We start from the raw sequence: 14545 nt of genomic DNA, 5'->3' as shown, positions 1-14545 counted from the left end.
ATATTTTTTATACAAAAAGTTTGCTTCGTTAATTTAGACTCGTGATATCCGATGCGCTAAAATTTTCCTAGATGATTTTGAAATTTTCTTTTTCTGAAAGATAACTTTTAGAAGAACAATTTTCTTTCAATATCAGGAACTGGTGGTTTAGAAAACCTAATTAAGAAAAAGAAATGATACCTTTTGAAGAGGAACGCTGGAGAAATTATACAATAAACATAAGCTACGGAGTGCAAATGTGCAATTAATTGCTTGAATTTTTTTTTTAAAGTACAATTAGCTTTACCCAAGCTTAGTTGAGGACCTCAAAATTCAGCAGCCACAATAAAATCCAACTCAATTCTACTTTACATTCTATACATTCACTCCTCTCATCATTTCACAAATGCACAACTAGCTGCAGTAAGCATTGATGATCTGGAATTCTTATCAAAATGCGAGCATTCGCTTGAGTTTTCACCAGTATGGTGTGTATTCAGCAGGACGACTAGACACATCTGCATATGCTAAGCGTTGCGTTTGGCGGTAAGGGGGATTAGGCATTATGCTGTTCACCTTGCATGGCCAAGTCGGATCGGATTAACTCTGTGTGCACTCAAAAGGATGCATACTGCCTTCTGCAAATTCGTGCAACCTAAACTGTTCCAGAAACTCCAGAGGCCTGCACAATATCGCATTAATATAATTTTTCACGTGCTACAAAGAATAAAAGCAAAGCAATAAGATGTTGTATAAGCATACAAACTAGAAAGGGAAAAATACATTTTTAAATGCCACTCTCCTACCATTGAAATAAAAGTTCTAGTCTTGTGAAAACAAAAGATTATGACTTCAATTATGAAAAAAAAACAAAATTAAAGAACAGATGGTGAAGAGAAATATATGATAGAGGCTGTATTTATTATTTAAGTTAGCATGGAAAACATTTTAAGCATACTATAGTCCAGTGAAGAGAGTGGGATCATAGGTCTTACAAAATTGCTTCGCGAGTACGACTCATTCTGCGCTGATTGTTTTCCATAGCATCTAGAACCTTTGAAGTCTCAGGTCCTGCTGCTCCACTTGGGGTCCAAATCTGGAAGCATAAATAAGTATGTGAGTTCCTCTTATAACAAGTGCATCTTATAAAGTAAATCAAAATATTTGACTATCAGTCTCTCACCTTTATGGTATTATCAATCCCACTTGTAGCTACAACACAGTCATATGGATGGGACTGTATACAATTTACAACTGAAGCAAGGGTGAAAAGCTAAGTTAGACAACCAGGGAATTGGTAGTAGAAATCACTAATTTTTAGGTTTTCTGAAAGAGAGTCATAACAGAGAACTAAGAAAATAAATTAACTACCAGATTCATCCCCATGAAGCATTTTTATTAATCTACCAGTCTTCTTTTCCCAGATAAACCATCTACCATCATCACTCCCACTAGCAATATACTGACCTGCATAAAACATATTGAGAAGAGCTTCAACTTACACTAGAAGAAGAGCACAACATAGCAAAGAGGAAAAGGAGTACCTCTTTGGCCTAGGAAACTCGCTTGCTTTATATCAGTGCCTATATTACAGTGGCCGACATATCTCCTTTTCATATCTACTGCCATCTCAGGCTGCAAGATGAACACGAACATGTTGAGAGTATGAAAATTTGACAACTGTTTAAGACACTATCAAAACAGTAAGTTCTCAACACACAGCTATAGAAGAAATCAAGGGTGGATGGTAACAATTATCTAGTGTATGATACAATACTTCTTAGCTTGTCATAGCATTCAACATTCTTTTACAAATCAATTCGTAACTGCAAAGAATCATTTTTGCTGTTGATTATTCCTCTATGGAGAAAACTGAACATATTTATCCTACACAAAGGTCCCAGCATAACAAGTTGTGTAGAAGATGACCAAGAAAATTTAAAAATAAAAATAAAAATAAATAATAATAATAATAATAATAATAATAATAATAATAATAATAATAATAATAATAAATAGTATGATCAAAACCTTAGAGCAGCATCATTTTCTTTGAAAGAATAGCACCTGGATCATTACAGAAGACCCACAAGATATACAAAGAAATAATTTTTACTAAACAATCAGAAGCAAAACCTTATAAGATGCTTTCTCATCTTGGCATGATGATGTTGGTGACCCGCAAGTGCCATTCACTCTTCCTGTTGAATTTGTATCACCTCTCCGATGGATTCTTAAATTTAAACTTCCATGAAAAACATTAGGCCCAATTTCACGCCCTTCGTCCCCAGATAATGTCTCAAAAGCCAATTCTAGCTCCTCATCATCAGAATCTCCTCTATCAGATCTTGGACCATCCTGTGATGCATCACTATTTGCATCTGAACGGTAGAGAATGTCACTTAATGACACAAGCCGTCCTTGCGGATGTTCAGATTTAGATTCTCCATTTTCCTTCTTAGTTTTCTCTGCTTCAGCTGCTCATCCAAGAAACCAAGCATCAACAATGAGATCAATTCATGAGATAATAATCCAGCATAGAGAATTAAAATCCTTGATAGAGGATTTTAATAGAAAAGAGCTTTTGTGCTGTCAGACAAATGAAATAAAATTCAATGCATAAATTCTACAACGAATAAAATCAAGAAAAAAATTCTATTTGTGTTTATGACCTTGGTGAATCAAGAGGTAAGGAAAAAAAACAATCGACAGTAAACATGAAAATAACAAAAAGATTTCAGCAGTACAAATAGCCATTGGCTCTGAAGAAGGGAGGAAAGAAAGAACCAGTGTATTAAGGATGAAGTTCACCAGAGAAACCAGGAATATAAATCTCAACACGGTTATATCAACACTTCAACAGTATGAACACTAACCTGCGGCAATATGTTTTCTTAAATTGTCCACCATATCTACAACTTCAGTCTCATATGGAACCAAGGATTGAGCACCAATAGCAAACTCCAGAGCTTTTTCATACTTACCTAACTGCAGCCAAAAACTCGAGTGTCAATGTATTAAGATCTCAAAAAACAAGGTTTCTGCGAGAGTAAATATGCATCTATGAATGTCTATAAATTTGTTAGGTATATGCCGTACACAATCATTAGATCTATAATTAAATTTTTCCAAAACTTGTTAAGCATGAAATGCACTGCAATTATTTATTTACCTGGGACAAAGCTTCAGCTATCAACAGCAGTGCTCTAAACGAAGTTGGATTAATCTTTCGAGCTCTATGACAGTCTCGTATAGCCATATGTGCATCATTTTTCCACCTCCTCTGCATTAGAGAAAAACGTTTTGGTATAGCTTCCACAAACAAATAGCTAATTAGAAACCATGAAAATAGAAGCATTCTGCAGAAACCTTGAGCAATAAGGCTGCTCGAATACATAAACACTCAAAAATTAGCTTAGGTCCAATCTCATCCCCATAACCCTCTAAGACTTCATTACAAGCTTCAATGCCATAATAAAAACTTGTTTCTTCTTTCAATATTTTTTCTGCCGCTTGAATTAACTTTCTGCACGAATCAAGCTGTAAAAAGCAGCGTGAAATTAGTTTGATGCAAGCCAATACAATAGTGATAATTTCAGTCATCAAAATTTGTAATTGACTCCAAAATTTAGTCACCTTGGCAGCAGATTGCCTTGTTAATGATCCATTTAAGGAGTCCCCAGTAACTGATGATTGCAATTCCACTCCACTGTTTGTAGGATTGAAGTTCAAAAGCTTAGCAGCATCTTCATAGGAATAGCAAATAGAACTTCCATGTGCTGCACCGACATATACATACATTATACATGAAAATGAACCAAGAGGTGTATCAAACAGTTAGAATACTATTAACCATTTCAAACATGAGTCTTTTGAAAATAAATGTTTCTTCTCATAAGTAAATAAATGTATTAAAAGAGCATCAAGGGCATGCAACCCAAGTTCTAAATAACTTTGAAAGAGTAAAATAGAGCTATTTTGAGTAGATCAGCTCACAGAAAGGCCAGGCAAAACAAGAATTAAGTAGATAGCTTATATTGCAGGACAATTAATATTTCTTCCAAACCAAGCAACATACCAGGGATCACATCCATCAAATAAACGTGCTCCCCACTGTAGCTAAGTAAAACTTCTTCACCATTGGGACTGAATGCAACATGAGTAAGATGCAAACTGGAACGATTCTGAAGAGATGGAAACAAAAAGAATCTGAATTGGTTGCTCCACTTTTTAGAATTATAGATACATACATACATGTGTGTGTGGACAAGCTCCAAGGTATATTTTCTGCTTTGGATCATACAAATATTCAATAAAAGCGAATAAACATGCTCACTATTATATATGAATAGTGTACATAAGTTTGCAAGAGTTTCCCATAAATATGTGCTCAAAGAAGTACAGAGAAGAGAGCAAAGAGAGATCTATAGACGGGAGTAAGCAATTTTATGGTTCAGGTCTCGGGAACATGCAAGATAGCCAACCATGGATATAGAAGCCTTAAAAGATCACAACTTCAAATTGAAGAGGGTAAGGTATGAAATCTGAAGTATGTCGCTACCAATATAATTCGCAAGGTCAAGAGCAAATAATGCAGGCAGGAATGTTTGAAACTAACATGGTCAGAGAGATGCATTGGGCAGAAATAATTGACACAAGGAGGTGGTGGAAACTTTTTCTGACTAGAAGATAATGGTGGCAGCATTCGTCTATCATACAAACGAGCAAAAGCATCACTGCAAGGATTAATTTAAAATTAGCAGAATGTTGACACAAATAAATAGCATTTTTCTAGGAAAGAAACTACTGAAACATACCTCCCTCCAACAAGTAGCAAATGGGGCCTCGTTGAGCTGATATCACATGACTTCAGAGAAAAAAACTGCTTAGGAGGATCTGCCAATGACTTCTTAGCTCCACAGCGCAAGTCAAGCTTACATCAAATTAAATCAAATTATGAGATATAGTGTTCAATCACAAATATCTGATTTAAGAGAACATATAGTGGATTAAAGTCCAAACATCCTGGTGGCCCTTTCTATTGGCAGGTTCATTATTAATTTGTCAAACATAACGTGCACAATCACAAGGATCAAAGGGTAGAAGAAGATCCCAAAACAATAAAAATAAAAAAGGAGCATTTTTTTATGCTCTTTGTAAAGAAAGCTTTCCCACCTCAAAAGATGCTATCATACATATCAGTCAGTAATTTTACTTCCACAAATGGGTACCAACACCTCACCACCTATACCCTTAGTTTGACAATTTAACAAAGGTTCCACGTTAACAATGAAACAAACAAACACAGTCCAATGGATCAGAAAAAGCCAGCTAAATAAAGGGAATTAATTTAAAGCAAGCACTTAAGAACATGTTTTACCAAGTAAGCAAATAAAAATGCACACAAATCATTGTTAAAGAGCAATCATCACATGCAACATGAAAATCAATACTCTCAGATTTTTCAAACTAAACAGATATGGGATTCTTTAACATTTCAGCAACACCCCAAACAGAATCCAAAGGAGAAAATGGTTTAGAAGAATGTACAAGAATATTGCGGCATTCTTGATGAGAAGAACCAGCTGGGGGGCAAGAAGCACGCTCTCGAAAATCATGTTGCCTCAAAGTTCCATCCTCACTTGCACTCCATACCACATTTGGATTTCCAACTTCTACCTAAAAAGAGTAAGCACCGTATAGCAAACAAATGAACATCAGTTGATTTTACTGATGGTAATGGAATTGTAATTCGGAGTAACTAATAAGATCTTACAGCTAATTTTTTGACCCTCCTGGTATGGCATTGAAACAGTGCTGATGGGCTGACAACATTCACATCCCGTCCTCTTCCGCTCAAATGAGACAAATGAAAAACGCGAACCTGTCATAGAAAGCATCGGAGAGTGTGAGTTTACAGAACCAGTTACTGGACATTGACAGCACAGTCATATCTGCATGTGCTGCTATGCATGTATGATTGACCCATCAAGAAATTACTTCAGCATCTCCCGCTCCAGAAACAACTAGTTCATCTGAAGTTTCAGGAACAAATTTTGTGCAGAATATATTTGCAGTGTGGCCTGTCTCAATGGAGTGAAGTAATTTGCAGTTTGAATAGCTCCATATATTCATCTGTGGCAAATGATGAAGTCAGCTAACATAACAAATTTTTAAATGCAGTTTATTCAAAAGCTAAGAGAAAGCACCATATCGTATCATACAAACAAGAATAGAAGCCATGCAAATTAAAAATTAAATACATTTCCATAAGGGCTATCAATCAAACTACTCATCTCAGATTGGATAATAACATTAGCAACAGTAAGGTGCTTCTCCATGCAAACTCAAAGTGAAAAATACCAGAGGAACATTGATGCTTTAACCAAATAAATCGGAAAGTTCTGAGCTATATTTTCTTCAACCAAAAGCTAAAGGAGTATTTTGGGGCTTATCTGCTTTGTTTATTATTATTATTATTATTTTCAAAACAAAACAAAAAAAAAAAAAACAAAACAAAAAAAACAAAAAAAAAAAACAAACAAACAAACAAACAAAAAAAAAAAAACAAACAAACAAACAAAAACTTTAAAGTAGATAAGAGGACTTTATGCTTGTCCCTCTGAAGCCTCAAATAGAGGCTTTTCCAAAAAGCTCTCTGGAAAAGGCAATGTTAATGAGAATATCAGAGTATCAGACTTAAAAAATTATCCCTCCAGGTTCTAAAATTATCCCTTCAACTGTTCATGGTTACTTGACCTGTTCTTCCACCAGACTGCTTTTGTCAAAGTAGATCTTTCTAGAAAAGTCCAACAGTCCAACCCAGCCAAACAAGCACTAGATAAGAAAATTCTAGCTTCATCCTTCAATTCTAAATTTGTCTTTGTGTTGAAAAAGGGAGGCATTTAACCTATACCCTAAATCGTAAATGTTGTTGCGTTGGGTGTGTTTGCGCCGGGGTGGGGGGGTGGGGGGGGGGGGGGTGGGGGGCACAAAAGCCATATTAAAGGCTGAAAGTGAAGGCTTCCTCTACAGAATGTTATAATCTAAAGAATCAAAACAAATCACAAATCACATAAGAAGGTAACAAGCAATGCAGTTATGTTTTTTAACAATCTCACAGTATGCCTATTCTTTCACTGGCAAATTGCTTTAAACCAAGCACATAGTGCATTCAAAAGACTGCTATTGTAGAGTGTAGACTAACTTCTAGCATGATCAAAGTCCTCAAGCCAATTGAATATTGCAGACAAAACATTCCTAGTATCAACAAAGTCATATTTCTCACAGCATGGCCCTGTTTATTCTTTATCTTTAGGAGGATAGGGTGTACGTCAACAGAAGATATATGAGTCTGCAATATATTCAAGTAAATAATCATACTCTCATATCATCAGATCCAGATATCAGAAGTGACCCTCTTGAATTCCAAGCAATAGTATTCACACAACCCTGATGATCCTGAAAGATATCAAACAGCAGCTTGAAACAAAATGACTCTAAATATTCCAACAAGGTAATTTGGGGAAAACCGGAAAATGCATAAATCAGAAACCAAATAACTGTATTCACCACATGAAGAATCTGATCATCAGAAACCCAATACTTGTATCATTATTATTATCATCATCATCTAAGAAGTGAAACCAACCAATGTGTTCCAAAATGTACCAGTTATAAACATTTTTTTAAAATACATTCATGTATATAATCTTTATTCTTTTTGAGCATTCTTCCAGTAAAGTTGACAGAACTGTTCTCCGAAAAATTAATGGAACAGGTATATTCAAACATTGCTGGAGTCTGGAGAAGCCTGACAGTCCGATGGAAATTTTGGACAACCCATAGGTACTTCAGAATGAAGAAGTGGGTAAAAAACTTAGCTAGAAAATGAAAAACTAGGTTGAAAATCCATGGATTCAACTACATTTATCATCTCAAAATCCTAGCTATTAACCTGAATATCAAAATACCATTCTGTTTCCCCCCCCTAGTCTAGAGTTCCAGTGAAGGTAGATGCATCTCGGAATAGCCACGAGCCCATGAGTATGGATATAAATTTTACTCCTCAACCTACATTGGAATCTAAAGATTTTTTCCTTGTCTGGTTCAAGACAGCCTATGCAAGTCTATTATGAACTATAAAAAAGTGAATCATATAATTTGATTTAACACCAGTTACAGGTTGAGGTCTTGTTAGGCTACTCACCTCTAGTTCTCTTTCTAAAGAAAGCCTTTGTACCAAAGATGAGTGCATTTGTAATCTGTGATCAATGTCCTGTTTGCAAGAGGAATTTCAAGACTTCAGAAAGTAACAGACAGATAGAACAAAATCAATAAATAAATGGATGAAACAACTTCAGCAATAATCCTTCTGCAGGCAAATTATGCTTTTAGATTAAATACGTTAACTACCAATATCTGTGTTTGTGTAAACGCGTGCACAGAGATTAAGGATTCAATCAACAACACCAAACTTCAATTACGCATTTAAGCTAAATCAAACATACTACTTCCTTTTGCTGAGTAATTTACTTCATAACATAGCAACATCCAAATTCAAAGAAAGAACATAACATTTCTACCGAGTTTCGCAGTTTAGAAAAGCTAACAGACTTTTGCGTCATAAAGTCCGCTACAGTGCCGCAAATGTGAACAGAAGGATCACAGTTTCAGGACCAAAAAAGCTCACCAACTCAAACACAAACGGGAATTTTCAAATGCAATAGAAAACAAAAATAATGGTCTAACTCACTAAAACCAAAGAGGAGATGAAAACTGAAAATCCAACATACATGGTGGACGTCAAGAGAGCGACTATTGATGAAGTCTGTGATGTTGCCATTGCGGAAGCACAGGGACTCCATTTCGCCGAGAAATGACCGGCTCAGAGATAGGGAGTAGAGAAACCCTAGCTCGATCGAGACGACTACGACGCCGGCAAATCGGCGATGAGGAAGATGATCGGTGCGTGTATCTGCGTGCGTGCGTGAGAGCGAGCGATCATCAAAACAGATGTTGCACTGGAAAGGCGGTTGGGCAATACGTCGGCCTATAGAGATAAAGTCACCTGCTTATAGTATGAGAGTGGCCCACCAGGCCACGAGGGTCTTCTTCTGATTCCTACTCGACTTTATTCCATTTTGGTCACATTTTTACTTGGGGAGAAAAAAAAAAAGTTCTCCCTGCATTTTATGTGTCTAATTTGGCTAGCGAGGTTTCCTCTGTCTCATTTTATGTGTCTGATTCGATTAACGAAATTTGATTAAAGTTATTTTTAATTCAATTTTTCATAATATTAAGTTTAGTATTAATATACACAATTTATATATTTAGAAACTACACTAAAATTACTATTGAACACAAAATAATAATAATAATAATAATAATAATAATAATAATAATAATAATAATAATAATAATAATAATAAATTAAAAATAAGTAAGAATATTAAAGAAAATAAATAAAGAATAAATAGTTGGTTTGACCAATGAACAGTAAGTAGGACAGATAAAATTGGACATTAAGATTGTGTTTGAAGAATTAAAATCATAATACATCCTCTAATACTCAAGCTCATGACCTCCCACATGGGAGAAGTCACTATAGATCATCTGAGCACAAGGTGCTTGGCCACAACTATGAAATTTGATTATTCCTCCAATTACAAATATCATATCCTATGACTCAATGTCCCTACACTGGAATTCAAACTTGAGACATCTCATTTGAGGTGCCACAGCTATGTCACACGGCCTTTGACATTTATTTATTTATTTATTTATTTATTCCTATTATAAGGTCATAAATAACCAAATGTCAATATTTGTAATCATTTCAATCCCACTCTGCCATTAATTACTAAACATGCAAAATACTTTCACCAAATCTTATTACTATTACCAATTATTTGATTCTCATTCCAATTTCAATTCTCATATGTGAACCAAACACCCCTAAATTCATGAGATCTATAATGGTTCCTCTTTATTCTCAAAGTTTTATAGACCCAACACTCAATATATTCTTTATTTTCAATTCTTTTTCCCATCAATAATTATTTATCTCATTTATTATAATTTCTATTTAACTATAGTTTTTTTTTCAAAAAAAAAACTATAATTTTAAAATTCAAATTTAAATAAAATAGATATATAATTTAAATGTTAATTATAAATTTAATAGAAATACATATCAATTAAACTTAATAGTAACACATATCACAAAAATTTGCAAGCAAAAGATAAATTTATTTGTAATATATAATTTATAATTTATTTTTAAAATTATAATTACAATTACATTGTAAATATTAGTGGGAATCACCTGTGACCCACTAACACACCTGAACAGACGCAGTGACGTACATGCCACCCATTATTGGTGCGTGAGACTTTTCATGGACTTCAATACTTCACTTTTCTTCGCAACGCTGTTTCTTTCGCCTTATTTTAAGGCGAAACTCCTTCAAAGAAGTAACGTTAAAGTTGTCATAAGTTTAACTAATAATGCAATTTGATCATCTAATTGAAAAGAATTCAATAAAATATCTTACATCGGTAAAAATAATACAATTAGATTATAACATCATTACATATTATGTAGGTTATCATTGACTCAATATCAATTAGGCTAATACGTGGCATTGTGCTTTTAAAAAAATTATAAAATAATCATCAAACAATAGTCGATGACGATTTTGGTTGATTGACAACCAATGATTGTCTTTTAAATAAATAACCACCAACTATTGAATGTCGACTAATAATTGTTTAACAAATTTAAAAATAAAAATAATATATACACTTAAGGTTCACGTGAGTATTGTCACATGTTAATTTAATCAATGTCACATAAATAATAACAATTGAATATGTAATTATGGTCTAAGTATATTATTTATTGATTTAGGGTATCTCATTGAAATTTATTTTAGTTAAGTAACTCAATTGGACAATTCAGTGAATTTAGGGAGATAGTCTAACAAATTTTTTTCCTATATTTTACTTAGATTTATTAATTTTGATTTATTTGACTTTTATTACTCAATTTTAAAAGAGGTTCATTCTTAGTTCAAAATATTTTACTTTATTTTTTTAATAAAGATTAAAGTTGAACAAATTAAAATGTCACTATAGGTAAAGGACAATTTTTTTTTTTTTTGGCTTTTTCATTCATTTTTTTTTCTATTTGACATATTCCTCGATCTATGTGATTTTGTTTATTCTTAATCATGATTATGTTCGTTACAAATGTGTTTTTACATGAGCTAAATAACTTAGGGTTTATAACTATCGCTCATACACAAGGTGTAGTTTGGAGTGACTTATGTAAACAAACAAGGAAGGAACTAAATACATATGTTATTTAACTTGAAAATAATGACAAAAATTTGTTAGGTATGTTTGCATTAAGTTAATCTCATACAAACTATATTAAGGTTACGGGAACCTTGATGCTTGCTGTGAGAAATTATATAAGATTGGTTTCGGGACTTCGGGATTTATCTATTTCAAAGACCATTAAAGTCGGGTTGGATATTTGAGTTTTTTAATTTATGGTTAATCGATTCAGTTAGGAATCTAGAAGGATAGTAATAAAGTTGGGTTAAAAAAAGTGACGATAATGCAATCGACGGTAACAATCATGCATGATTGGTCACTAGGGGCGGTAATAGATCGATGTTAATTGAAAGAGGAGGCTTGGAGGGTAATAGTTGCAGTAAATAAGACATGTATAACAATACTTGTGAGGTGGTCACGACATATTTATTTCTATTATTAACATGAGCACAATATAAATTGAGTTAAGTCTTCCTATACAAAATAATAATCACTTGTAAATATCTAAAGCATGATAAGTATTATTTATGAATTTTATTGATTTAATTATAGAAATCAAAGACCGGGAGAAGGGAAGTGAGAACTAGAAAGTATAATTTAAAAGAGTTTTATTACATGTACTGTCTATTTTTACTCCCTATGTAGCAATTGATGATAGGTATCTTATCCCAATAAAAATGTCAACATCAAGATTTTGTAAAAATGAGTAAAAGTTGAAAGTAGAATTTGAGAGAGTAGAACTCCACTTTTAATTGTATTTGTTGGTAAGAGTATCTCCATTAGTGTTTTTTTGTGGAGCCAAGCATGATGTGAGAGAGAGAAATTTGAGATCTCCCTACAAGCATTAGTTTTTTGTGAGCCCCACTAAAATCTACAAAATTAAAAACCAATGACAGTGATGCGCTTAGACGCACAGAAGCGGGGGGCGCGTAAACAGCTTAAATTTTTTTTTTAGGGTGCGTTTGAAAACCCGAAAAATGTTTTCCGAGTTTAGTGTTTGGCAAGAGGGGGAAAATGAGGTCAATGGAAAATGATGTATTAGTCAAAGGAAAATGGGTATGTTTTGGGGGAAAATGACTTCTCCTTTTTTTGGGGGGAAGTCATTTTCCAAGGGATGCACATGCAAAAATTTTTTAGCCTTATTTTTTGCTGGCTTTGCGAGTCGGCCAACCAAACTCGCAGGCTAAGGTTCATCATACCAAAGCCCACCCCATGCGGGTTGACGAGCCCCGCGGGCCGATCCGCAGACTTTTTTTTTTTTTCAATTCAAAATTCAAAAAAATAAGTAAAGTCTACAAATAATATTAATTTTTTTGTATTTAAAATTTTTTAAAAAATTACCTATTTTAAAATGTTAATATCATATATATATATATATATATATATATATATATATATATATATATATATATATATATATATATATATATATATATATATATATATATATATATATATATATATATATTACTCTGTAGAAACATACATATATATCAAAAGAATGCTATTCACAAAAGAATTTTATCAAAAAGTATCAAATAATTAAAATTTTGAAGTATTCAATTCTTTTCATTTTCCTACTCATTTTCTAAAAAATGAACCAAACACACAAAGACAGTTTTCTGTTGTGTAGCCAAACACCAAAAAGGAAAATGTTTTCTGGAAAATGACTCATTTTCCAGAAAACATTTTTCGGAAGTCATTTTCCGGGTTTCCAAACGCACCCTTAAATGAAACAACTAATTCATTAAATCGGAGGAAATACAATCAACAAGAAATGAAGGAAACCATTCTCCGCAACCTGACGTAGAAATGGCTTCCCGAGCAACAATGTGGGCAGCATGATTCGTAGATCGCCTAACGAAACAGAAGTTTACACCATTAATCATAGATGCAACTTCTTTAATATCGTGTAATCTATATCTATATATATATAAAAGTAAAATCCTCCTAACAAATTTCCCCCCAAAACTTTTGTAGTAAAATTTATTTGGTAAGTAAATGTCAAATGGAAATTAAATAAAATCTATTAATTGGTAATATTATATATGGTATTATATTCTATAATATAATTGATAATATTATTGTTCAAGTATAAAATAAAATCTATATATCTATATATATCTATATATCTATATATATATATATATATATATCTATATATATATATATATATATATATATATATATATATATATATATATATATATATATATATATATATATATATATATATATAGAAAAGCGCTCATATGTGGTCATGTCATTAGGTGTGGTCGTGTGGTCGTATCTGTGTCGTTGAATCAGTTTAATCTAACGGCAGTGGTAATTCTGAAAATTTTCGCGCGTTTTGGTAAGTGGGGGTGTTATGGTAATTACAGTGGCCATTTTATAGCGGGCGGGTTCCAGAATACACCAACAGTGTTGACAACATACACCAATAGTGTAATAAAACACACCACGGTGAAACACACCAATGGTGTATTTCCATGTTATGGCAATTACAGTGGTCATTTATAGTGGTCGGGTTCCAGAATACACCAACAGTGTTGACAACATGCACCAATAGTGTAATAAAACACACAACAATGTGATTTTCCTTATTCCGGTGTTTTATGACGAGTTTACCCTTGCAGTTCACTGGGTAGGAGCATGTGCGAGAAAATACTGGAAAAATCTTGATTAATATGATTCATTGGATCTATCTAATCTAATGGCCTATAATTGACCATATGACCACACCTAACAACATGACCACATGTGATCACCCCTATATATATATATATATATATATATATATATATATATATATATATATATATATATATATATATATATATATATATATATATATATATATATATATATATATATATATATATATATATATATATATATATATATATTATATATTATATATTATATATTATATTATATTATTATTATTATTATTATTATTATTATTATTATTATTATTATTATTATTATTATTATAAAACTAAAATTCTCCTAGCCAAGTTTTCCCCCCAAAATTTAGGGACATCTATATCTATATCTATATCTATATATCTATATATCTATATATCTATATATCTATATATATATATATATATATAAAAGTAAAATCCTCCTAACAAATTTTCCCCCCAAAACTTTTGTAGTAAAGCTTATTTGGTAAGTAAATTTCAAATGGAAATTAAATAAAATCTATTAATTGTTATAT

At 32.6% G+C, this 14545-nt stretch overlaps 1 protein-coding gene across 1 annotated transcript; it reads right to left on the bottom strand.

Annotated features, from left to right (window-relative positions):
• Positions 1-224: 224 nt before the first annotated feature.
• Positions 225-9069, bottom strand: LOC109177334 (WD and tetratricopeptide repeats protein 1-like). The gene is made up of 19 exons (XM_019326659.1): positions 8775-9069; positions 8189-8257; positions 7363-7440; positions 5980-6114; positions 5756-5863; positions 5530-5658; positions 4797-4912; positions 4598-4715; positions 4058-4163; positions 3616-3758; positions 3349-3519; positions 3152-3262; positions 2856-2967; positions 2116-2456; positions 1524-1614; positions 1351-1446; positions 1163-1233; positions 975-1075; positions 225-661 (listed from the first exon to the last, which is right to left on the bottom strand). Exons 1-19 carry the CDS (start codon positions 8844-8846, stop codon positions 580-582), a joined length of 2250 nt encoding a protein of 749 aa, XP_019182204.1. The 5' UTR covers positions 8847-9069; the 3' UTR covers positions 225-579.
• Positions 9070-14545: the final 5476 nt, after the last annotated feature.

Source organism: Ipomoea nil, unplaced genomic scaffold, assembly GCF_001879475.1.
Source record: "Ipomoea nil cultivar Tokyo-kokei standard unplaced genomic scaffold, Asagao_1.1 scaffold0804, whole genome shotgun sequence".
In the NCBI taxonomy this organism is placed as follows: Eukaryota; Viridiplantae; Streptophyta; class Magnoliopsida; order Solanales; family Convolvulaceae; genus Ipomoea; species Ipomoea nil.
The sequence above is the reverse complement of the archived record's forward strand: the minus strand, read 5'-3'. Positions and strand labels throughout refer to the sequence as shown.